Source organism: Puntigrus tetrazona, chromosome 1 (genome assembly GCF_018831695.1).
Source record: "Puntigrus tetrazona isolate hp1 chromosome 1, ASM1883169v1, whole genome shotgun sequence".
NCBI lineage: Eukaryota > Metazoa > Chordata > Actinopteri > Cypriniformes > Cyprinidae > Puntigrus > Puntigrus tetrazona.
This window is the reverse complement of record NC_056699.1, coordinates 22,510,405-22,537,380: the sequence shown is the minus strand read 5'-3', so window position 1 is coordinate 22,537,380 and position 26,976 is coordinate 22,510,405. Positions and strand designations below refer to the sequence as shown.

Here is a 26,976-nt window from a genome sequence, read left to right as displayed (position 1 = left end):
TATATATATATATATATTATATATATATATATATATATATATATATACATATATATATATATATATATATATACATACTGATATATATATATGCTATATATATATATACAGTATATATATATATATATATATATATATACAGTATATATATATATATATACAGTATATATATATATAAGCAGTATATATATATATATACCCAGTATATATATATGCAATACTGCATATATATAGTATATATATATATATATATCTGTATATCTATATCTATATCTATATATATATCAGTATATATATATATATCCATATATATATATATACATATATATATATATATATATATATATATATATATATATATATATATATATACTGTATATATATATATATATATATACATATATATATATATAGTATATATATATATACAGTATATATATATATATATATATATATATATATATATATATATATATATATATATATATATATATATATATATATATATATATATATATATATATATATATATATATATATACTATATATATATATATATAGTATATATAATATATATATATATATAAGACATAACTCAGTAAGAAAGACATGCATATATTGCTATAAATTATATCAGAGGATCACTTTCAAAAGCAAGGATGGATCAAGTTGAAAGCCATCTTGATTTGAAAGCCACTATTTGCATAAGCTGACTTTAGAAGATTGAATCTCAAAAGAGGAATATATGCTTTATTGTATTCATCATATTAAAGGGTCAAAACACGTAAGTGTTTTCAAAGACCAATATAAAAAAAATGAAATCCAGCTGGAGAAATATCAGGCCTGCTAAGTCTTTGCTAAAACAGATTGTTCCGGCTCTTCTAATTGACACAGTCCCCCGTGTGATATTTTCAAATCACGCCTGAACATTTAATCTTTTAAAGTCCTGATTCGTTTTTGACAGGTGGCCTTATTTAATCCTGCTGGATTTGTCAATAACAATCCGCCTCGACAGTGTTCTGGATGTATGTGCACCTGTGATCTACAGTCCGCGTTATATAACGCATAATTACCTGTTATCGATCTGTAGCCCGATTGAACTAACAGCCGGGTTCTCTCGAGTCAAAGCGCGCTTTCCCGCTTCGCCAGAGGAGGGCGCTCTGCTCCTGCCTGAGACGCGCGCGACGCCGGACGCGAGCAGAAAGACGACAAACCTTTGTTTGTTGCGATTTCTTTGTAAAGTGACTACTTTAACAAAGAAAAGAAATGCTGATGTCTCACAATATCGCTCGCCGCTATTACAACCCGACAACACGGCTGTTGAAACGGATGTCATAATTTCAGATAATGAAATTCAATTAAGTTATCTGGGCCTAATCTTTGCTCTCTCTTTTTTTAATCATTTATCACCCAGCCATCATCGCGTCTGGATGGAGTGTGTTTCTGAAGCACGCAGACTTATCCGTGATGAAGGCAGACGCGTTTACAGCAAAACAAATTATTAAACATAAAACTAAAATTAAATTTTGCTTCACGGAAATGACCTATTTGTGTTTGTTGTGAGCGCGTAGACCTGTCCTCTAATTACCGACAGGCTTCCGCGCCTTCGGTTAAACGCATTTAAGCCTAATATGAGCGAAACGGCCTCCAATTGAAATTCATTAATAACGATCATTCGCCGAAGTAATTAACATCCCCGATGATAAACACGGGAACAATACCCTAATCAGCGGCCGGCCTGAGTTTGACTACCCACGATGCTCCGCGTGATCCGCGCGCAGCAGGCCCGCCGGGCCGTGTGTGGCTATGGAAACGGGGCGCGCCTAATTAACGGCGGAATCCTTAACTTCGCTTTTCTTCCCGTCGGTCTTTCAGCACGGGGCTAGATTGGCGCTGGCCCCGGGGTTTGTGGGAACCGGGACAGCCCTTTCACGCAAGCTCTCCTCGGGTCGACATTATTACACGGCCAATTAAGTCGGTTCAACGGCCGCGAACTCGAGCAAACAGCAGGGCCGATTGTTTTCCGCAGCCCTCCCCGACTAGCTTGCTAATTACTCCGTGGACTGCCCCTAACCAGGATGCATTCTGAAGGGCTCTGCCGATTCCGTCACCCCCCTAATTAAAGCGTGAACCTCCCCAAAAGGAAGCCTGAACGAAAGGTTAGGAGTCTTTAAACTGTACCTTTATTTTTAAAAGTACGCATTAGCCTGGTCTTTGTGTGTTTGTGTGCGTGTACATATATGTAAACATGTTTTTTTGTGCGAGTGTATACACATCTAAATAGAATAAATTCATAAATGCATAATCACAAATATATGTAAATATGCAAAATAGATGCTATATCAATATTACAAATCTCTCTCTCATATATATATATATATATATATATATATATATATATATATATATATATATATATATATATATACACACACACATTATATGTATATTAATATATAATTATTATAACATATATATATATATATATATATATATATATATATATATATATATATATATATATATATATATATATGCACACATGTTATAATAATTGTAGTTAATGACATGATCTTGGTCGGATCTGACTACTTTTTCAGATTTTTTTTATCTAACTTTTTAAATCTAGAATTGCTTTTTCAATCATGGATTGCAAAATTATTTACATGTAAATATAGCTGGCTAAATGGTATGACACACAGTCAGATTCTTTGATTAAATTATTAATAACATGCTGCTATTTTCTGAATAATAATCACGTAATTAATAAAAAATAACTGCGATCAGACTATAAGCAATTTAAAATGTAATGCAATAATCCAATTACCAATACTTTTTAAAATCCGGATTACATGTAATCAGTTACTGCCCAGCACTGAATATATTCATAAAAGCGTAACCGTAACACTCGGATGTAAAATAGATGTTGTGGCACTGTAATGTTGAAGTGCTGCCATTACTTAAACCAAATTAATAATTATAATAAAAAAGCGTGTATTTAATGTTAGTTAACTTCTAACAATGAGACAAGTGCACCTTGCAAAAATCCTTTGAAACATCAATCAAATAATTAGATCCTTTTGTTTGCTCCTTTAAAATATATTTACTGATTTTATTAGCAACGATACGATGAGCAGTAGTGATGTTTGCTTGTATGTTTTCTGTTCAAATACCGGTTTCCATTGCAAACAGGCCCTGAGGTGAGCGACTTAAAACAGGTGACTCGTTTTGGAGGCAAAACAAACACAAGAAGGGGATTTGGGTTGGAGGCAGCTGTGGATCCTGCACGCTCAGCTGGTGACGCACAAAGAAACAGGTGACGGCGTCGGGATGTTTGCCCTGCAAGGGTGCCGCCACGTGCTTCTTTCCCCCGGAACGAGCTCTCTCAGTAAAAATCTGCACCTGGCCTGGTGGTCTTGGCAACATCGGGCAACCTCTAGCAGATGTTCGCCCTCTCTTTTGTCGATGACTTCGCGGTGGCTGCTCCGCGAGACAAAACTGCGGTGAGAGGTGCTCCTGCCACAGAACGCTAATCAAAAGATGACTAACATTCTTCCCCTTTACCCCACACTTCCAGAGAGTGCGAGAGGCCACTTTCGGAGTGGGGAGCTTGGATGGGTAATTGTGCATGATTAGCAATTTTAATTACCAGGTGCTCGGGGTCCCATCTGAGAAAGTGTAAACAGGATAGCACTCACAGCTCCTTGAACATCCCACATGGCCGTCCGATGCTGTGTGTGTGTGTGTGTGTGTGTGTTGACTCGCAAAATAAAGGAGGATATTCACGTTTACTGGGAAAATTAAGACTCTGTTACATTTCCTTTAGGCCGTGACCTTTTTGGTGCGTCCCGTTTATGTTTACAGTCCCAGAGCTTATTGTTAGTGTCATCGCCTTGAAAGCAAACCGGTGCGTGCACTCCTTTCAGAAAAAGAGACAGCCATGAGCACAATCCTAGTAAATTGGGCTTTCGTTCTAAAGCGTTTTTTTTTTTCTCCCCCTCTCTTCTCCAGGTCTGTTAACCTTGCAAATTTTGCCGTTTGTTTTTTGTCTGAAGGATTTCTTCTCAGTCAAAGGCTTGTTTTCGCTGCAAGTTTCCGATGGAGAAAATGGGCGACGGTTCTTTGTTCGGGAATATCTTGCTCTCGAATCAAAAGTGCGAAGATTGCACAAGGCTGAGCTGCCTCTTTAGGTGAAAAGAAGTATAGTCTCACGGCGACGCGCGCATATCTCACACCGCACGCATAAAGGAAAAGTGTATGCGCGTTGACCCTATCAACTTCTCATTCTCATTTGGAGCGGGAACGTAGCCTTGAGCGCCATTCAGACCACGGTGCGAATGACCACTATCGATCAGGTTTGCTCTTTAAAGACAAACTCGATTCATCAACACAATATGTAGAATTTATGTATTTGAGCTCTGCTGCCAGAGATCACCACAGGGCAGAGTCATTAGGATACAAACTCTCCTTTTCTCGCTGAGGTCTCTCTGATCTCATCGCAGGACATAATAAGAACTATTCTGAAGAACCTGAGGGAGTCTTTTGTATCAGTCCAGTGAATACAGCTGTGGGTCAGGTGTTTAAAGGTGAGCAGAAGAATGTATTTCCACAAACATGCGATGATTTCTGTGGAAACCAGCGTCCTTGCATTATATTGTCATTGCACCGTTTTTTTTTTTTTTCAGATGTTCTCATTTTCTCTGTATGTGGAGGGGGAACCGTATGAAGCATGTATGTTATTGAGTTTAAATGTGTGCGTTTGTGTGTGCAGGATCATCTCATGGGTCCCTCTGCTGCAGGGATCATATATGGTGAGGCTTTACTCAGTCACCTGATCCGGGATGAAAGTTGCCCTTTGGCTGTGTGACAGACAGGAAGAAAGGGACGCTCATGCTAGTGTGAAGGTATAGTAAATTAAAGGAACAATACAGTTCAAATTAAACCGCAGGGAGTCACTGATATGCACACACAAACCTGTTTAGGGATATCCGGAGTGCGTAGATTCATGGACGGTGCCTGAGTGCATGAAAGAAAAATATCATTTACAGAATCAGTAATAAAGACGGACTGATATGTTGGCCAGGCTGATTAATCACACATTATTTGGCCATATTATTATATCTTAATTCAAACGATTATGAGATTGGTATGATTTATTGACGGTCTTGTCAATGGATAATTGCATTTTAAGTGAATTAATATTATATTTAAAAAAAAATTAAGAATATTTAAAAATATATCTATGGTTAATTCATGTGGTTAAATTATATTATTTGCACTATCATTCAATAGACCAGGATCAGTAAGGGGTTTTAAAGAAATTAACATCAAGTTCCTACAGAAATCAGCAAGTGTTTATTAAATAGATTGAAAGAGACAGTAAAACCACTTACGTTACAAAATGATGCCTCTTTTGAATGCACTTCCACTCGATGCGTCTCAAAAATGTATGACAAAAATGTAAACAGCACTACTATTATTTCTGAAGGGTCATGTGACACTGAAAATCGGATACTAAAAATTCTGCTTTTCCATTACCGGAATAAATTACATTTCAGACCGTACTATATTCAGAAATAGATAAGCCTAAAATAGAAAACGTTTAGTTTTCAATTGGAAGAATGTTTCAAAATATTACTGTTTTTACAGCGTTTTCGGTGAGCCTTTCAATGGTACTTCATATACGGTAATCAGCAGTATTTGATCTCATTGTTGATCACCAGTTTGAGTGCTTTCATTTACCTACTCTGCATGAATATTTGGAGAATGTTTGTAAAGCGGCACGTTAACAGTGACTTGCTGTACAGTACGTTGTTGATAAAGGAGGTTTGACAGAGCACAGTTTTGTGTCAGTGGCTCAATCCCTGGCACTTTGGCTTGTATTAATGCCTATGGCTTGTCAGTCTAGTGGCCATGCTGATAGCTAATGGCCTAATCCATATCACATTACAAACAGGATGATTAAGTGCTGTCTCGCAGTAGGATTATCATGGGATTATTATGGGATCAGTGATATCTCTGATCTGCGAGACACTCTTCTCTCTTCAAGTACCCTCCCAGAGGTACATCATATCGCATCAGATACACATCGACTCGAGAGACTTCAATCAGGTCACCTGCAGACAGAGCGTTGCTGTCGTAATTGAAACCGGTGATTGTGATTCACGCAATATTGCAGTCTGTCATAGACACGTTCAAAGTGAGTTTGAGGGTTTCTGAAAACAAATACACATCGTGAGACTTCATAAAGACAATCCAGCAGCACTTTAAATGTGTCAGACCCATCATAGAGCTGTATAAAACAGTGGCTCTCTTGATTGAATTTTCTCGTTATTGCCCTCCTGAAAGGTTTTATCGGTTGCATCAGAGGGAGGTTAACGTGAGACGGTTGATGTTTGACTTCAGTAATCGCTGAAGGCCGCTTGGTGCTGCGCAGATCCACAGATCCTAAACCAACCAGAACATGATCCCTGGAACCCTCCTACTCTCATGTTAGATTGGTTTACAGATGATTGACGTTTTCTGGCAGGCTCCCAAGATACTAGGAATTCTGGGATGTTTTGGCTAGTGACTTGTCTCACATCCCACTTAGGTCGTATGAGATGTTTTTATTTGTTAATGCCGACGGTTAGTATCACCTGTCCGCTCAGCTGGTTTGCTAAACACAATAGTTTGCAAGGAAGCAGACTGACAGGTTTTGCAAAGAAGCTTTTAATGCGCGCTTTACGGCACAATACAATCTGTAAATGGAGACTTTTATTGCATTTCAGTTGAAATAATATTATCATCACCATTTGCTTTTTCACATGTAACCCACTCCATTTTGTAACGATTTAGGCAGTGAAAGAAAAGCTGGTTCAAGCATTCCTCACTGGTTGATGTTCATAAAAAAGCCTTACAGAAACTATAGGAGCTCACACACACTCACCCACAGACTCGTGGTCTATTTTAAGGTTACAGATCAAGGGCCTCTCCACTCAAAAGGGGGCACTGTTACTGCATTACAGATTACAGAGTATTATCAGGGAGCTTTCTGAATTACAAATTAACATCACTACTATAAACATTCATGTAATAAAATGGTTTCTAATATCAGGCCAATCACTTCAGCCATTGAAATATGATTCCACAATAGCCATTAAGTACATTTTGTTAACAAAATGAGAACGGCTGGTCCCATCCTCCTAGTTTTAGACTGCTATCTTTTCAGCCATGCTGAGAATAAAAATTGAAAAGAGCAGAATAGTTCATTTAGCACTTCTCAGGTAACAGCATTATGATAGTCTACAAAAAAGGTTGCTTTAGAATATTTTAATGTTCAGCTTCATTTTTACACTCTAAGATCAGACAGCTCTGAAACAATGATCTGAAAGAAGAAAAAGTGCATAGTGAAAGCAGGCGTTAATATGTACAGTGCTTTGCGTAAAGCTTTGCATAAATATTCTTGAAATCCCATGTTCTTGGCAAAAACCCGTTTTCTTTTAACTGATAATAAAACATTTTAATTTCACAAAAATTGAAAATAAATGAATACGTTTTAGTCAGCAATGGTATTAAATTGTGAAAAGTGACGGTATACATTTTGGCTAGACGGATAGATAATCAGCTTTGTCATCATATGAATTAATTACATGTTGAAATATATTAAAGTGAGTTCATTTAAACTGTAATAGTATTAAAAACATCTTACTAACTCCAAACGTTTGAATGATACAGAGAGAGAGGGGAGAGAATCGAGGAGTGAAGATGGTAGGGTAAAATAGGAAGAAAATGAGTAAGACAGTGAAAGAAGTTGTTAAGAAATCAGTATTGTAGCACTTTTTTTTCCCCCTCACTAAGAGCGGGGTACCCCGGGTCGCTCACTCTCTACCTTGCTGCATATTCCTGTTCACCTGACATTAGGCCCCGGCTCAGTCCCAAAAGCAGCCCGCACCCCGCTGGGTCCATTCCATTAGATACTCCCTACACACTTTGTCTGTCATACTAAAAGCCAAGCCTGGGGAGCAAGGAGAGGTTAAAAGGTATGAAATGAGCCTCAGCCGAATGAGCGAATGGTTTAGGAAGCTGATTGCTCTGATCCGATTGGGCAGATGGTTGAATTGTAGTATCTCTCATCTCACTCTACAGTATGTGGTTGGATTGGATGATGAGACTCAGGTCATTGTCTTTACTCTGAATGTAAGTCATTATGAGTCCATTTAGTTATTTCCTATTGTTATGGAGGTAATTAGCCTCCCTCAGTGTACCTGACTGCTAGCAAGTAAAGAAAAAAAGCCCATCAATGTCTAAAACCTGCTGCTTCTTCTTCTTTTTTTTTTTTTTTTGTCGAAAAATCAATGTAGTAAATTTTAAGCCCTGCTTTCTTAATTAGACTAATGGACATTCACACCTAATAAAAGGACTGTTCAGAAATCAAGCATGTTAAACAGAATCCTGAAACAAAATGATTTTGATTTGTGTGTTTGTGGTGGCAGTGCATAGTGCAAAGTCAATCTCTGTATCATAAATAACCTCCACTCAGTTCTCCAGAGTCCTTCCGTTTGATCATCTCCACTGGTCAAAGCGATGAACTGAAACATGGTGTCAAGGAAAAGACGGGAAGCAGGCTGAGAACGTTTTTATTTAGTTAGTTTTTGAAAGATGGAGAACTTTGTGTCGATTCTTTCAGCAACCAAAAGCAATTTCCTCTCCTGACATCAATACAGCAATACTTTTTCTCTTAACGGCGCTTTTCAAAGGACCTTGTGGATTGTTAAAAAGATACTCTCCACTTGATTGCATCAGTGTCCTTTAAAAATAAAACACAGTAATATTGTGGAATATTATTACAAATGAAAAGTTAGAACTAATTTATATTTTAATATATTTACAAAAAAAAGTCCTGTTTTTTTTTTTCCCCGTGTGACATTTTTAAACACATTTCTCCTTAAATAGATGTCATTCATTTTCTTATTTCTTATTTAAGTTACAGTGTGAAAACGGTAAACATGTCTAACCATAGAAATAACTGCAACATCCATCTTCACATTTCAGAGCCGTGGCTAGATTCCTCCACTCATGCAGTACAGCACCTGGTGAATCACGCGGGTGACAGAGAGGTCAGGGTCGGCTGTAGACACAGGATTTTGTGTGGAGATGAAGGTGACTGTCTCTCACACAAAGACAAATACTGCTTTCCCTGTAAAACAGGCATATGAAATGGTTGCGCAGCCAGCCAAACTTCCTGAATCCTATTCTATGGAGAGATGCCAAACCACAGAACAGAGAATAAGGGAAGCCAAGAAGAAGGGAAAGAAAGAGCTGAAAGAGAAAGATAGAGACAGGTGAGGAGTGAAGAGAGACAGAGACTTTGTGTGTTTGGGTCTCTAAATTCTGAGGTTGCATTTTCAAAGATCACGTAGCTTAACAGAGTTTAACTCTCGCTCTTTTTCTCTATTTATATATGTACATATGGTGTGTGTTTGTGTAGGGGGATCAATACAAATCATATTTCAAAAGCTATATCGACAATAGATATACTAATATGATCTATATTACATTACACATATAAAAATGATCTAATTTGTGATGCTACTGTGTGGAAACGCAGCACCAGAGAGGAACATATCAGTCATTTTAAAGAAAATAATAGTCTTAATGTTTAATGCGTCCGGAGTTTTCTACCCGAGGGTCCCTTCAATTTCTCCAGGGGGTCTCTGAAGAACATTCTTTCAAATAGGAGTTTACTATTTTACAAACGTTAATCTTTCATGATAGAGGGTTTCTGAGAAATTCTATCTGATAGACTGGAAATGCTGTTGTGTATTTGCTGCAGCCTTGGTGATCAGGTACATTTTGAGCTGACCAGTAAATAAACAAGCAGAGAACACCCAACGAGCTGTAAAAAGTCTTTTAAACTATATAGATATTTAAATAAGACGAATATGAATAGCTTATTAGTGTCTGAACATTAAAAGCCAAGAATATGAAATGGCCATAAAAAATAATAGCCGAAGTTTGAGAAATCTTCCACCGCCTGAAACACATGTTGATTACCGAGAACGGAGGGCAGCCGCACGCAGAGTTCAATTAGTCAACCAATTAGCGCTGGTCCGAGCGCGGCGGGTGCGCGGCTCTGTGTGACCGACAGGTCTCGCCGAGCAGCCGCTACAGCGCTAGCGTCCGTAGCAAGCTTGATTTCTGGGGCTCCGGTGGGCAGTCAGGATGTTATTATCGAGGTCTGGAGTCAGCGGCTTAAAGTGGCGACCGTGGTTTAGATTCGAGACGCACGCAGCGCAGCGCGAGATCAACGCCATTTATAACGCGCGACAAATGCGGACTCTCGGGCACGCGGGGTGGGTCCGATACCGCGTGACTTCTGAGAACAAAAGCAAGCGTCAAAATCTGCATTTAAAACACGTCATTTTTGAAAGTAGATTAGCCGTGATCTCTCATAAATTCATCGAGTTGTTATTTCTGTAAGCTAATAAAATTCCATAGGTGGGTCTTATGAAACATGCCCAGGTCACGTATGGGCTTGAAAATAAAGCTTTTTAGTTGGTTTCTATATGGTTTCGCGAAGAACCGCAAACATCCATGGAAGAACCAAAAATGGTTCGCCAAAAATATTTCATAATTTAAAGAAAATTTGAAGTGGATGGAGAGGGTTCGGTTATGGGTTCTTTATTCGGTTGTTAGGGTTCTTTAGTGTCATAAAGATTCTTTTATTGAATTGTTCATTTATTAAAACGCATTCTTTCACATTGTGATATTACTTCTTTGTGTTTTATTAGATTCATGCAATCCCTAACTTAAATATCAATACATCATGGCGCGCTAACAGATGAGTGTTTTAACTAGAAAAACAAACAGTAGCAAAACAAACAGCTCAAAAGCGTATGTGCGCACACTACTTTCAGAGCGCACACTACTTTTTTCTCCTACATGGCAACTGACTCAATGGGAAAACAAAGGTCAGAACATTTAGGAAATGTCACTCATTTCGTCTCTTGCCACTTAGTGGCCTGTTTGGCAGGAGGGGGCTTGGCCTGCTCCCGGTCACTGGGGGCAACGGAATAATGAATCACCACGGCAGCGAGGCTCTGCTCTGCCTGAAAGCATGGAGGCAGCCGGAGCAGCGCGGCGGGACGCTATTGTGGCTCGGCCTGCACTATAGGCAAACCAAGCAGGCAGGAGGTCTGGAAATAGTTACAGTCAAATAGAGGCATACTGATCAAGAATACAAGAGGTCTGCTATCCACAGGCTAGAAGAGGGTTTTCTTTTGCTTTCCTCATCCCTCCCTCCCTCCCTCCTCTCCCGGCCCCCCCGATCAGATAAAACATACTGTAACAGCACTTAGTTTTTGGCAAATTGCCGATTGTCGCAAATTTTAGAGATGTCAGTCATCGTATTGAGGCGGAAGCTTGCAGTTTTACTGAGGCAGGTAACTGCTGGTGTATGGACTTATATTCATATTGAAGTAGTTCTGGTGTGGCGAAACAGTCAGTGACGATGATAGGGGAGTTGGGCTGTGCCAGCTCGGTGCTCTTTCTGCCCCAGGTGAGGGCAGACTGATCAGATGATTATTTCTGAAGGGGTAAACAGCTTCTGAAATAGAGCCGCCGCAATTACCCGAGTTTCAGGTAATCAAGGGAGAGCTGAATAAAGGGCGCAGTCTGCGGTCCTCCACCTCGCCTCAGACTCCATTACCTGTTCTCTTTCAGACAGCATAATAAAAGCAGAGTAACCCTAACCAGAACCTCGGCAGGTAAATCTGGTTGTCTGTCAAGTTCATTGTGTCAAGCAGCACAGATATAGTTCCACTAGTCTGAAACAAGACCCCAGGTTTGGGGTTTAAAGAATCAAAGAGCTTCCAGATTGAGACTTGACCCCAGATCAGGGATAAACTGTCACTTGTGTGTGTGTGTGTGTGTGACCTGTACATCCCTTTAAAGCTTCCCTGCAAACCCCTCTAAAGTGTCTGTGTATGAGGGTCAGAAAGTCTGTGCCATGCACGTAGAACGTTATTTACTTTGTACATTTATTATGTGCGTATACACTAAAATTTGGAATAGAAAGAATAGAATCTCTTAAGCTTTTCGAAGTTGGGTGCATTTACAGTAATGAGATAATATGATTCTTCAAAAATCATTCTAATATGCTGATTTGGTGCTCAATTGTTATCACTTATTATTGGTACTCAAACAATGGTTCTTTTATCATCACTGTTGAAAAATGTTTTTACATATGTTTTTGTGCAAAGGGTGACATTCTTTGATGAATAGAAATTTTAAAAGAACAGCATTTATTTGAAATAGAAATCTTTTGTAGCATTAAAATACATTTACTGTGATGTTTATTAAATTTATGTCCTTGTTAAATAAAAGTATTATTATTATTATTATTATTATTATTATTATTATTATTATTATGAACCTTTTAATGACATTAAAGTTAAAGTATCATAATTTCAACAAAAGTGGAATGGGACACTAAAGACTGGATTAACAGCTCCTGAAAATGTAGCTTTGACATCACAGGAATAATTCCATTTTAAGATATATTAATATTGCAAATTATTCCTTTATATATATTTTCACAATATTACAGTTTACTACATTTTTTATTAAATAAATGAAGCCTTTGAAATAATAGAATACTTCTTTCAAACCCATGAAAAATTGTTGTTATTATTACACATTATTTCATAGAGTTTATTACTCATTTTTTGTTTTTTCTTCTGATGCTTCTCTCGGGGTTGGAAACGTTGAAGATGGACCTCAGGGATAATTGCTATCTACCTTTATTATTCCTAGATCGTACACACTCTTTTAACACTTTTCCCTTTTTTCTCTTCTCTATTTGCCTTTATTATCTTTTTTTTTTTTCTTTTTTTTTTTGCGATGCTCTTGAAAAGCCATCAAGCTTTCCTCATCTGCTCCAGTTCTGCTCAATCCTCCCACAAACGGTTTTATCGATGCTTGCCGATTGGATGCAAAAACAACAATTTGTGCTTGACCCGTTAGATAAAGAAACATTGGATATTAAAACATTGTATTCCATTAGTTAAGAGTGAGAACTAACTGAACACTCGCAAGAAGAGCTATAGCATCCTCCCCCTTTAAATTACGCTTAATACTATGAATTTGTATTGAATCTACAACCATTTAGTTAGCAGAACTTTAACCATTAGGCTACATCATATCATTTAAGGTTCATTTCACTTTGGATAAAACTGGCAGTGTGTTTGCGTGTGCCTTGTTCTCAATAACATGCTTGTGGTTAAATCAAAGCCGAGGATTTACATACACCGTAGAAACCCATGAAATATTCAAGAAACATGCACACAACTACTCCCACACAAATACTCATGGGCGTAATGCCTATTGGCCACAGTGGGGTGTGTGCCACCCTAAACTCTATTCCAACCAAGAAAGTACCAAATGGCACTATACAAGAGGAAGACTTTGTCTTCATCTCATGATTAAGAGGTTATTATGTGCTAATGAACTGCCCCACGGGGCAACAGAATGTTCAGGCTGTTTTTTTGTACCCTCACCCGCTGGCACTTCATGGGAAGCATCACAGAATTACACACTAGGCATCATAAATTGGGCTAATTTACAGCCTTTTATTTTTTGGCAAGAGCCAGAAGAGGTGAGGTTTTACCCACCGGCCAACAGAAAATTGCAGTCAATTGCAAATGGTGGAAGGGCGATAGAGAAATAGAGTGTGAGAGAGAGCACTTAAAAAAATATATCAAATAAAATAAAAAAGGGTGAACGGAAAACTTGCAAATATTACTTCAGTCTGCCCTTTGGTCAGCACTAAAGAAAAAGGCTGACATCTTTTAATTGCATATGTTATGAACAGTATTACAGTATTATGCCCTGCCCCTTACAAAACGAATGAATTGAGGACAAAAACGTGTATAATACTTATTGTAAACTATTTTGTGTGAATATGCGTATCTATAGCACGATTTATACGCAGAAACTGACTCTGGCGTGCATACTATACGCAGTTTTTGAGTGCATATACTCCAGAAAATAGTGCCAATGAAACACGCGTTTATGAGATCGAGTTATATAATGTTATTTTGTAAGGTGGATAATGATAGGTGAGTTGAGACAGTGGCCGCCTGTCCTAAATTAGCTGACATTTGAAATATGTAAATTCCTATAATATTCTTCTGCCAGACTAAAAACACATTACTAACCTAATAGACCAATACTGTGAAGAGTAAGAAAGTGTGTAAGCCACGACTTTCAGCTTTGGAATTTTTTTTGGTTGGATTTCAGCACCTGGACAGCTCCAGGCATCCACTTAACCGGTTATTGGTCTGTATGATATTGTAAAGTATAGTTTTGCTTACATTTTTTGCACTTTTCAATTCTATGTATAAGTAAATCTTTCCACTTGTTTAAGCTGAACAGTTTCAGATGCCTTTTTAGTTGAGACCTTTTAGGCTTGCGCTCGCGAATGCAAAATAGTATCCTGGGTAACTACAGAGATGCAGCTGCGCGCGGAAAAGCTGTGAAATCCAAAGAACAATTGAGAGCACTGTTCGCCATCTTCTCGCCTTCTCCGGGCTATTTGCATAGTCCGTTCTGGTTGACTGGCTGCCATAGACCGTCCGGGAGACCTCTTTTGTCCGTTAATCAGCAAGTGACAGTAGGGTGACAACTCTCAGGTGACGGATCTCCCTTTGAGGAACTTGATGAAGAAGAGACGTCGAGCGATTCCAATGATCTAGTGATCGCTCTCGGTTTGAGCCAACGCCTATGTGACTAACTAATTCTGTTCTGAAAACGCTTTCAAATACATTAAACCCACACTCACATAATTGTGGACATAAGTGGCATTCTTAAGGATAGCAGTTATAACTCTGCTCTCAGCTCTTGAAAAGTAGGGCAGATGCAGAATAATGAGATTGCTATAGACGTGAGGCTATTTTGACCTTGGCTTGCGATTTAAAAAAATTTTTTTACAACTGCCTGAGATAAAAATAGACATATATATAGTAAACCTAGTTACATAAAACACATGTAAAAAGGTATAAAAATGTTATCTTTCTCAAACTTTCCAAACTTATTTTTCAGGGTCAAATATTTTTGAGTCACGAATAACCAAAAGTTTTCTTTTGTAACGGATCGACACGTAGACCGCTTTTTCTTACAAAGTAAAAACACCTGACCTCAATTATTATTACTATTATTTGATATATATATTTTTTGTTGTCTAATAATATTAATTGCATGTTCGTTTACGTCCAAAGATTTTTCTAATAGGCCTATTATTTCTTTCTAAAACAAAAGCCATTTCAACGAGATTTGCATCATGCCAACATTGTCAGGAAAACTATTCCTTTAAAAACAATACACTTATTTTAATTTAGATGCATATTCAAGTAATTCCTAATTCCACAAAATGTAAAAAAAAAAAAAAAAAAAAAAGTCAATGCTACTTTCTCCAGTACAGGCTTTTAAATCTCCCAATAACACAGAAAGAGAGAGAGAGAAAAGTTATTTCAGAAACGGTAAATATTTAGCACTTTGAACTACATCTCCAAGTCTTACTGGGTGAGGCCGTTCTGGGTGTTCACAACTTTCAGCTTCATTCGCGAATGTTCCAACCAGGAACTTACCCTCTCGCGCACCTGCATCGCCTCTCGTTGCCTTCAGGAATTCGCTGATGCTTGTAATCAGCTTTGTAAGGCCAATGAGTGCACGGATGAGCGACACTTCCCAACGGCGCAGTGAGTCGCGCGGGCCCGCTGAATGACAGTCAGCGTGGGGCGCCGTTCCAAAGCCGCCACGCTGCCAAATTCCAGCAGAGTCTCTCACAATCACTTCGCCGCAGGCCCCCGCACAGGCGGACACTGGTAACGGGGGGAAAGCGAGAGTGTGTGCGTGCGGGGAAAGAGACCGAGAGAAAGAGATAACTCGCTAACTACCGGTGGCCGGGCTTCCTAAACGTCGCACGTAGTGGCCCGCGTCGTAACGTGAACGCGTTTGCAAATAAACCGGAGCCTCGGACCGCTCGTAAACCCATTATGTGCTTAACGGGATCCTTCTCCTCGCGTTTAGTTTTTCAGAGACAAAGACGCGCTTAATAAACGATGCATTTAGCTCATTTTTAAGTCATTGTAAACCGCAAAGCCAATTTAAACTGTACGGGTTGGTTAAAACGGCGTTCACGAAGCCTTATACGAGGCGGGCCGAGTCACAATCGAAAGCGTTATTTCACGTGGACCGGCTTAATAAGCTAAAGTGAGATAGCAAAGGAAATTTGAGCGGGAGTGTTAAATGTCATCGCTATCTTTCTCCTTGATGTCAGGTCCTCGAGTTGTACAACAATCCCACGTTGTATATTTTTGAGGGAACTTTCGAGTATATACTGCTTTAGCGACCTCGTGCAGATCTTAAGGGCACGTTTAACACGCATAAGGAAATCTTATCTTTTGTTTCACGTGCGGTAAACATCGCATCGGTTTGATGTAAGACGCGATAAAGCAGACAAATAAAACTGAACGCGAGGGAATAACGTCGAAAAGAAAGCCGTTCTCTAAAATATGATATTTTGTGGAGCGCGTTTATTCAGTAAACATTCAACCACGTCTGTAGCGCGTAACGTCTCGTGCCTCTTGGAGGGTTTGTGGATTAGGAAAAAAAAGACCGCGAGATTGTTAAACGTGTCAACGTGTAATTGCACGATAAGGCCCGCGCGAGGAATTTATTGGCCCAGTTGCTGTTTCTATTCCCCGCTAATCTGGCTTCGCACATTCGTCCTCTGCAATCTGTCTCCGTAATCTTCCGTAGCAGAACGGCAACCAGCTTTTTTTTTCCGAGGAGGCAAGAAAATATGCAGGGGTATGATAAACCCGATGCTAATTAGAAACATTTAGGACAGCGAGTGCAAAGGATCGCCGGTTTTACAAAACGACAGAATACGAGCCCGTTTCGACTATTTCGCCTCAGAACGTGGCGGTGTAAATGTGATAAAGGTCTGTCTGGTTGTTATAGATTTATTGGTGAGATCCGCGGTCGCGTTCTTTTTCTTCTGCCAGGAAGCGGCGGAGGTGAATAGGGGCGATGGTTGCCAGTCTGCTGGACGGCTGCCCGCGCCGGGCTCGCTCTTTTTTGTTTCTGAATGCAAATCCGCGTTGCCATGAACAGCAATGTCGTGTGCTGCCCCATCCCTGTGATGCGAGGGCTTAATGTATAAACAGCATTTATTTAAAAAAAAAAAAAAATGCATGGGGAAAATGTGTATTAAAAGCACGCAATGTAATTTACACGTAAAAAAGTGTCCTTTTTAAAAAGCGATTTTTGTTATTTGTTCATAAACTATTTTTGTTAAATAAAAAAAAACACTCATGTAAAGCCTCGTCGACATTCTCACGGTCCTCTACCAAGTTTAAAAAAAAAAAAAAAAAAAAAAAAGGAAAAGAAGAGGTTGAAAGACCTCCCTGAATCCTGCTACTTGTTGCGAGAAAGCTCCCGCGTCACGTCACTCTTCCGGTGGGTGTCATTGTAATAAGAAAGAGTCTTGTCGCTGACCCGGGGGTTCAGCTTTTAGGGTTGTTTAATCCTCCTCTCTCCCTGACACAAAACACTCCGCATTCATCTTAATCCCGCCGACACCCCACGGAGGATACGAGCGACATTTGCTCGACGGCCCACCGGTGATTCAATTATAAGAAAATTAGGCTGTCAGTTTTAGCAAAAACAATTAAGCCGGAAGGCGGGGGGAAAAAAAACAAAACAAAACAAGCAAAATTCTTCTTAAACTGCATATCAAAAGTGGAAATAAAACTAACGTTTTTAATTCCGTTCACGGGTTTAGAACGCAATTATTCCATATCCGGTAAATATCGTCACGAGTGGCTCGCGGGTTACCCGGGCGGGTTTAATTGAAGTGGAGCGGATTTAAAGCGTATGTCTGCGCAATCCGGGGCTCACGGGGGGGAAAAACAGGGCTTGGTCCATTGAACAGTGAATAATGCAGTTCGCTCTCTATTTGCCGTTCGTCATTTTTCATTGGGCACTCTTTATTTCGAGAGGTCTTGAACTTTGACCTCCGTCACATGCGTGAAGACACAACAACAACGTCACGGAAAGCATCCCGAATTAAGAAAACACAGAAGGTTTCATTACCGTGAAATAGCTTCGCCGTGATTAAAGCATATGATCGCGCTCGACAAAAAATAGCGGCATCTAATAAATAGCAATTATCCGGCGATCTGAAGTAGTTTTATTTAGACAGACACGACCGCGAGCTTCAAGCCTGAGCGGAGAGCAAAAACTTATTTAAAGAGACCATTACTGCCTTCGTGTCTAACCTAAATAATTTGCCAAAGTAAATCGTATAGCAATGTAATAACGCGAATTAAAAACGTGATTTATAATAGTGCTAATAATCATATATCCGCGCAGTGTCTTATCAAATTTTAGTTTTATTTTAAAATCAGTTGATATGATTTGCGGCAGATCTGACACAGATGTTTCAGTTTCCATTTTGGTTATGCTTTTAGATTTTATTTGACTGCCCACATAATAAATACCTGTTTATATTTATACCTATATAATTAGAATAATCATCTGCTTAAAATGTTTCCTATTTTTTGCACACGGTTCTGTCCCAATATATTTAAATAAAAAAAGCTGAGTTTTGATCAAATAGACAGCGCAACTGAATATGCCCGCTTTCAAACGTTTTCAGTTTGGCTCATTAACTCTGTCTCCATCTGCTTAATCGCGAGTCCCATGGGATAAAAAGCAAAACAACACAGCAAACTAACTTTGCAGAATCAGAGCAAAAGCAGTGAAATTTATTCTCACATCAACGCAAAACGTTTTCCTTTCATCCTGGCAAATCCGAATTATATTTACAAATGTGTATCGATCTTTCTCTGTAATATATTCACAATGTACAAGGAAAAATACAACAAACAAATAAGGAATAGATCAAATACAGTAACTCACGTGTTGACAAATCAAAGTGGGATCGAGAAAAAATCTTAGAAAACTTTAAAAACGTTGTCATTGTGACTCTATTTTACACTGTAGCACTCACTCTTTTCATGTCTCTCTCACTCGCTTTTTCTCTCTCTCTCTCTCTCACAAATACACACACACACACACACACACACACACACACACATACATACAAAATAAGAATTAATCCCTCGCAAATGTGTAAAGCTCACGCATATTGTGTAATTTCGGACAAATTATTCAGACAACATCCCTTCAGTTTAAGTATTATATTTAAATAATATCACCTTCAAAATTTACAAGAACAGACATTCTGTACAAAAAAAGGTAGTTATGCTCTAAAAGAGGTAAATATTTGGTTATTCGAGTCTGAATGCGAGATCTGTTCATATGTGTGTCAGTGGAACGGTTCCGTTAACGCTCGTCGCGGGACTTTGATAGTGCTGCGGCACAGCGTGAAGTCTGCTCTGAACCGACGGGTCCCCTGCCTCCGCCGCCGGTAAATACATGCTTATCATCTCTCGCAAGTCTCCGGGACAAGGGGCTCGAGAGTGAGCCGTAACGGGAGGACTTACGCTCGGCTCCGATTTCACCAGCGAGCCCAGCGTGCCGATGGCCCCAGACGAAGCCACGCTGGAGGTTTGGTGCTGCGCGTAGGATATTCCCCCATAGCCTGACGGCGAGGCGCTCATGTAGCTCTGAGAGTTTGAGATGGGGCTGTACTGGAGCGCCGTCATTTCGTAGCGGTGCATGGGCTGGGGATTGTGTGGATGGTGGTGGTGGCCGTGGTGGTGATGCGCCCCGGTGCCTGGGTGCTGACCGTAGGCGAGTTGAGCCTCCTGCATCATCGCGGCTGCAGCCGCGGCCGAGTACGCGCCGTTGGTCCAGCCGTTCATGTGCGCGTAGCTCGCCGCGGTGCCGCCGCCGTGACCCACCGGACTCTCCAACCTCTGGCCGACCCCCGCTGCACCCATTCCCAGCCCCACGCCGCCTCCGCCGCCGGATCCGGCGAGCAGGCCACCCGCCAACGAGTACTTGTCCTTCTTGAGCAGCGTCTTGGTCTTCCTCCGGGGTCGGTACTTGTAATCCGGATGCTCCTTCATGTGCATGGCGCGCAGTCTTTTCGCCTCGTCGATGAAGGGTCGCTTTTCCGCCTCGGACATGACTTTCCACTCGGCTCCGAGGCGCTTGCTGATCTCCGAGTTGTGCATCTTTGGGTTCTCCTGAGCCATTTTTCTGCGCTGACCCCGAGACCACACCATGAACGCGTTCATGGGTCTCTTGACGCGGTCTTGGTTAACTTTGCCGCCGCCGTTGGGTCCCGTGTGGCCCGTGTTTGTGTTAGTCTGGGGTCCCGGGGAATGCAAGTCCGTTTCCATCATCATGCTATACATTCACCTGGCTTTAACTAACTCAGCTCACACACAGAAACATTCACGCGTCCCCCGTTTCCTGGCAGGCACGCACGTGCAGAACCTCTTAATAACAAAAGAGGCCACTGGAACAGGATCGGTACAATCCAGACAGAGGATAGAGAGTAACTTTGCGGCTGCTCGTCTCCCTTTGTTTTATTCTAACTTCCTCTCGGGGTGATTTTCACATCCAGTGCAGAATTGTCTTTGAGCTACTTTCAGCGGCGGGCTTGAAAAGTTAGTGGGAGAGCGGCCATGTGATGCGCGTTGACAGGGAATAAATGAGTGAGAGAGAGCCAATGGCGTTTGAGGACGGGGCAGATTTGCATATGGCTCGCGGTCAGGTGACGCAGCGCGCGCGCTACAGGCGCAGCTGAAGGGTCTTTCTGCGGCGCGCGGAAGGTAAACAGTTGGCCATAAACCACTGCTGACAAATGTTATTTGGGGTAAACGATCTCCAAACGATCATTTTCGCTGGAATAAACAATAAATCAGTAATTTTTTTTTCACGGAATATTTTTTGTCCGTTTTGAAACGCCGGAGCCTGAACTTTTAACAAGCAATGGTTTTTATTGTGAAGTAGCATATATGGTTTTCTACCAGAAAAAAAAAATCTCTTTAAGTAAACCGCAATAATTGTATCGAAAAACTTTTTTTTTTCTGTCACTTCAACCACAATACGTAAAGGTGAATTGAAAAGTCCCAAATAAGAAAGAAATGTCGCAGCAAACACGTTTTATAGAATATTTTATATATAGGCGGCCTCGGGTTCTCGGTATCCTTTCCAGTATTTATCGCAGCTTTCCAGTATTTATCACTAGTCCCTTTGAATAAATTGATGCCACAGGTGTTTTCCTGTTGTGACGGTTGCTAAGAAACAGGTGCCTCACGCCCAGTGCATGTACCATGTGTGCCCTTTTGTCATCAAGTGCAAAGTGGGGAACAGCTAAATTTGTTAGTGTGCAAAAAAAACAAAACAAAAAAATATCAAAGTAATTGGTGTAACCTGACTCTTTCCGCGCTTTTTCCATTGTTATCCGAAAGTTTGCCTCTATGCAATATCACAAGTATGAAGTCTGAATTCATCCAAATGAATGAAACGATAACTATAAATAATGAAAAATAATAATCCTCTATTAATTTCGATATGACGGGAAACAAGGTGACAAGACCGCCCGCATTAGTGAAGCCCGTACTAAAACGTTCACTGCTCTTGTTTTGACTCCCATTAGTTTTGTCACCAAAAGCTTGAGATAAAAAGTCAAAATGTAGTTATGTCGTTCTCTACATCAATTTACAGACTGTGATCGCCGTCTACTGGACGCAGACACACGAAGCCCCCAACAAGTTCCCTTTTCTTTGTACTTATTTTACAGTTTAATCACACATTTATAGGTCCGAGTTAGATGTGCACGACAGTTATTGAAAACAGAGGATCACAGAGGAGCTTGGGATATGTTCTGAGGTTCTTTGGAGACCCCGTTGAAACGTGAAAAGGTGTTGGTATTGAACGGAGGCGTGGAGGGAGTAGCAGGCGCATCGCTCAGATTTCACAGAAGAGTTGCTCGGAATATCTTCATTAATTGCGAACTGAAGCGAAAAATAAATATCGCGGAGTTAATGTGTTAATCATCATACCCATCAGAGAAAGTGGAAAAGGCGTAGCCATTAGTCAATTACGCGGTATTTGTAGGATTACACAACTGGTTTAGCAATGATCTCCAGATACAGTCCATTTAAATCAATGGAAGAAGGACTAACTGTAAGTGTCCATCGAAAATAAGTGTGAGATAAAATCTTAATCTTTGGAAAATACTCTTTTTTTTGTGCCAGCAGCAAAAGAAAAAACAAAACAATTATAGCTATTTAGTAAAGAAAAATAATATATATATATATATATATATATATATATATATATATATATATATATATATATATATATATATATAAAGAAATAGAGATTAAAATTAATTTAACATAAAATGTATTAGTATTGATTATTAATTTAATAGATAATCAGAGATCCTACTTATGATTTTTTTTGAATCAGGATTGAGGATATAGGAAGAACACAAAGTGAGAAGAGAAAACCTATGTATATAAAGGCTTTAAAAATACATCCTGGGAATCACGCTAGAAGCTATATTGAACTGCAAGATGCCTCTACCCTGATCTGAGCTTCACAGCACTAAAATCCTCGTGTGTTGGTCTGCGCTCCAAAAGCTCAGTAAGTGGCGTTGCTCCGTTATGTCCCAACTGCAAAGTGAATTAGAGAGTCTCTTGAACTTGTGAGAGCGAGCAGGGTTTAAAAATGGTCAACATCTGTCAGGTGCGCCTGTTCTTGCTCTCCACCGCGTTTTAAACATAATTGGACAGGAAGGGAGGGGAAGCTCGAGCGAGGGCTGCGTGGGGGGAGAAGGGGCTGTCTCATGTACATATTTCCAGCTTCATTTTCAATTTTCAGACTTATTTCTGTATGATTTACACGTTGACACCGTCCCACTGAGTACAAAATAAAGATAAAGGGATGGGGAGGTGCTGGTTTTGTTCTCAGGAAAAGAAGCACATTTGCACATCTGTGACCTTCACTGAATCAACAAATACAAAAAGTACGTGATATCTAATTCACACAATAACCGTTTATATTTCTACGGGTTGTCCAGAGGATTTCCTGAATGCATAGTACAAAACTACCGGAGTCCGCAATAAAGGAAATGTGTATTAATGTCTTGTATATCTCAAAACGGCAGTGAAAACAAATACACTTGAGGTAGATGCTGTAATGCTCTCTTTTACAGTTGAAATAAGAATGGAGCGCATTAGTGCTAATGGATAATTATGTGTTTTGAGCAATAGTGCATGAGCTCAATGTACCAAATCAATGCCTTGAGAGATGGGTTTCATACTTTAATATACTGTGAGATGCTCCTATTTGCTGCTTTAATGTTTTTGAAAATGCACCAGGTTTGAGGATACCGGTTCGCAACTTGTATTCTGCTCAGCTTAAAATGTGATTTCCATTACGCTTTAAGCTTTCTTGCATTTTTTGGCGTCCTTCTTGTATCACTGGCTCTGCTGAAAGCGCAATCTTTACTGTTATAAATATCTCAATGTTTTACGTTACAAGCTGCGTATATATCCGAAACCGCTCCGAATTGCACAGTTTTGCATATTCACGCTTTTTGATACTCGACCTTCACAAACATTCATGTCATATCGCTTAAGATTGTGACTTGGGAAAACTGTGGGAAAAAAAAATTGCCCGTGCAGTGACAGCCAACGGGGTCCAAAACGAAGTAAATCAATTCATAAATTCGCGAGAGTGAGCAGACGATGACAGAATCTCGTATTGGGTGAACTGTTCCTTTAAGAATTCAATTAATACGTTATCGTAAGCCGCGCGTATGCTAAATGTGTTATAAAACATGACTCTCAGGGGGTACGACAGGATAAACAAATCAAGGGAAAAGATGGAAACACTTTAACACACACACACATACTCAGTGTTGCTTACGGACTGGCCTTGAGACCAAATTAGCAGCTCATCAGAAGATCAAAGGTTGTGCAGATGACACACACACACACACACACACACAGACTATGATCACTGTATGGTTTTCCGCCTGCATGCGCACATCTCCCTGCTGTTAGCACAGGAATCTCTAAGCCCACAGTCGTCTCCCACCACAGCCGGCTTCACAGGATCAGCTGAAGCTTGTAGAAACAACATGTTAGCACGCCACGGGGGCTAATGGTATCAAAGGCATTCTTTTTACAGCAGATGGCTTGCTTAAGCTACCCGTCACAGCTGCTGTCAGCTCTACTGTATGGGCGGAAGGTAAAATCCCAATGCTTCAACTATAGTTAATAGTTCTCTGCATGGTGTCGGATACATGCCATGGTATAGCTGCATGGGCGCTTTAAGGATCTTTCAAAACCAGAAGGAAAAATAATATAACATCGTAAGATGATGTTCAGTGGCCTCTGTGAGAATATAATACATATATATGCATGGAAAGAATGGGTTCGTGTTCAGTAGCAGCACCCCTTTGAATGCGTAAGATATGTTATTTGAGTAAAATCGGATCGATCCGGTAAAAGGAATTATTCAGTATGCTGAACTTATAAAACAGAGCGTTAAAGGAATAGCTCACCCAAAAATGAATTCAGGAGGTTTTTTTTCTTCAGAACAGTTTTTGGAGAAATTGTGCATTACTTCAGTTGTTCACTCTGCAGTGAATGGGTGCCACCAGAAGTCCAAACAGCTGATAAAAACATCACAATAATCCTCAAGTAATCCACACAACTCAGTCAATCAGTTTCATGTGAAGTGAAAAGCTGCATGTTTGTAAAAACTTTTGTTGTAAAAAAAAAATCATCCATCATTAAGTCCAAAAGCTATAATTACGCTTCCTCCAGTGGAAAAAGTTAATTCTCTGTTGTCCTATAACATCAAAATCCACCAACATGATTGTTTAGAACAGTTGTAAACAATGCTTGATCTGTGTATATTTCACTAATGATTAAGATGAGGTGACTTTTAGATTTTAGTTAGACCCTTTAGATTTTGATCTTTCCTCTTTTTTGATCTTGATGGATTTTTTTTCCTTTCACAAGATGGTTTTTAATTGTCGGACAGGAGTTTTTTTGGATTAATGTTATTTGAGCTCTCATTATGATGGCACCCATTGACTGCAGAGGATCCATTGGTGACCAAGTTATATGATGATGCATTTCTCCAAATCTGTTCCAATGAAGAAACATTGCATAAAATACATCAAATGCATAAAAACCTTAAACAAGTGTTTTCAAGTCTTCTAAGGACATATTATGTGGCTTATGCGTGCTATAAATGATTGGTTCTCCACCGAAATCAAATGGGTGTAAAATGAACTAGTCAACCAACCTTTTGAAAACACATTTGGTGTGGATAATGGAGGGTAATACGAAATAATTTTAGCCCGCCAGAATGAATATAAGAACTCTACATAGATATCGCCAGTACTATTTAAAATAACGTCTCAGTAAAACGTATAATATAAATATATTCTTAAATGTAGGAGTGTAGAACAATGTATATTGTTTCTGTGTAACATCAACATCAACATAAATTTATAGTTCTCAAGGACTTTATACAATTACTTAAATATATACAGTAGAGTTTTTTTTCCTGTGTGCATATGTTGTTACGTTACAGTTATGTTTAGATTTGTAACCTAAGAACAATTTCTTTAATTGATCGTGTCATTCTTAAGGTTTCCTTGGAATAATTGGGAGAAAACGCTTTCTGGGACAAAATGTTTACAATAATCCAGCACAAAAAGCCATACAATAATTCACCAAGACATCAAATCTGTAAATCTATTTAAACAATTTTCTATTCTTCTTCACCATTATTGATACCCAATGGGCATAATGAGCAGTCAGCAGATTTCGCTCAGGTTGCTGTGTTAATGTCTGCACTTACACTGTTTAACAATGTCAGCTTGCACCCAATTATGCCCAGGCCTCACATGGTTCATTAGAGGGTTATGATGTTGTCATTCCGATGGGTGTTTGACAAAGCACAAGTGTCTTCATGCAGGGGTTTTGCGGCTCACGAAGTAAAATAAAGAAAAGAACAGGCTTTTTTGCTCTGCGCAGTGGTTGCCATGCGCCAGCAAAGAGAAAGAAAGGTATCTCTGCCTAACCACTTTGCAGCTGGGCCTTGTTAGCTGATGCACTTTTGTGCGTTTTTTTGCCACTGGATGGGGTTCCAAAGAAATGAAATAAGGACAGCATTGTGTTGTGTTTTAGAGTTAAATGTCTGTAAACTTAACAGATAATGTCCTGCCAGAAAATTACAAGTACGGCTTTCTTTCGTACGGTGGTCTGAATATACTCGCATTTGAATTGAAATGTATCTGGAGGTGAGAAGTAGCAGTGTTTCTTCAGTAGCAAACATCAAAGACGCCTCAGATCAATACCCCACTTCTCACAGCCATAGCGTGTTATTACCCATAATCCCTCTGTAATCCATGTACAAGGGTCACCCATCCTTGTCCAAATAGCTACAATCTCATTACGCCTCAAATAAAACTTTCCTATTTATCTACAGATTTCAAATGAAACTAATAAGGCTCTAATATACCCCTCACACCCCCTCCTTCTCTCTCCTCTCTCTCTGCCATTCCAAAACCCTAATTATATTTCTCCCTATCTGAAAGCAATCAGTGATTGTGTGCGCCACGGTACGAAACGTGCTGACAATACCAGCCAATGGCGCAAGTGCCAGTGCAGCTGGACTAATTAAATTAAATGTGATGCTGCCCTGCCGCTGCGCTGCTCAGTGAGAGAGAAATGAGCCAGAGCAATAATGAGTACTGTAGTCGAGAAGGGAGGAGGGAGATATTGTACTGGAGACCGGACACTTGCAGTGATTTTGAGATGTGCTTGGTAAAGTACCAAGTAATGTGCATGCATATACCTGTATCATTTGTTGTTGTTTCAGAAATATATAGACAAAATCTGTAGCATCTTATGTACTCCCTGTTTATGTGCGTATACCGCATAAACAGAGATTTCCTGCCATATTCCAATTTCCATT

General features: G+C 39.7%; 1 protein-coding gene and 1 long non-coding RNA gene across 2 annotated transcripts; both read right to left on the bottom strand.

Moving 5' to 3' along the window:
• Positions 1–6,892: 6,892 nt before the first annotated feature.
• Positions 6,893–11,259, bottom strand: LOC122350977. The gene is made up of 3 exons (XR_006251667.1): positions 8,997–11,259; positions 8,765–8,788; positions 6,893–8,570 (listed from the first exon to the last, which is right to left on the bottom strand). It is a non-coding gene; the product is annotated as an uncharacterized LOC122350977 (long non-coding RNA).
• Positions 11,260–18,770: 7,511 nt separating this feature from the next.
• On the bottom strand, positions 18,771–21,915 carry sox1b (SRY-box transcription factor 1b). Its single transcript, XM_043252254.1, has one exon. It carries the CDS (start codon positions 20,370–20,372, stop codon positions 19,365–19,367), a length of 1,008 nt encoding a protein of 335 aa, XP_043108189.1. The 5' UTR covers positions 20,373–21,915; the 3' UTR covers positions 18,771–19,364.
• Between the last annotated feature and the right edge of the window lie 5,061 nt (positions 21,916–26,976).

Excerpts from the sequence above, each read along its gene's own strand:
- sox1b (XM_043252254.1), bottom strand. The coding sequence starts at position 20,372 with ATGTATAGCATGATGATGGAAACGGACTTGCATTCCCCGGGACCCCAG.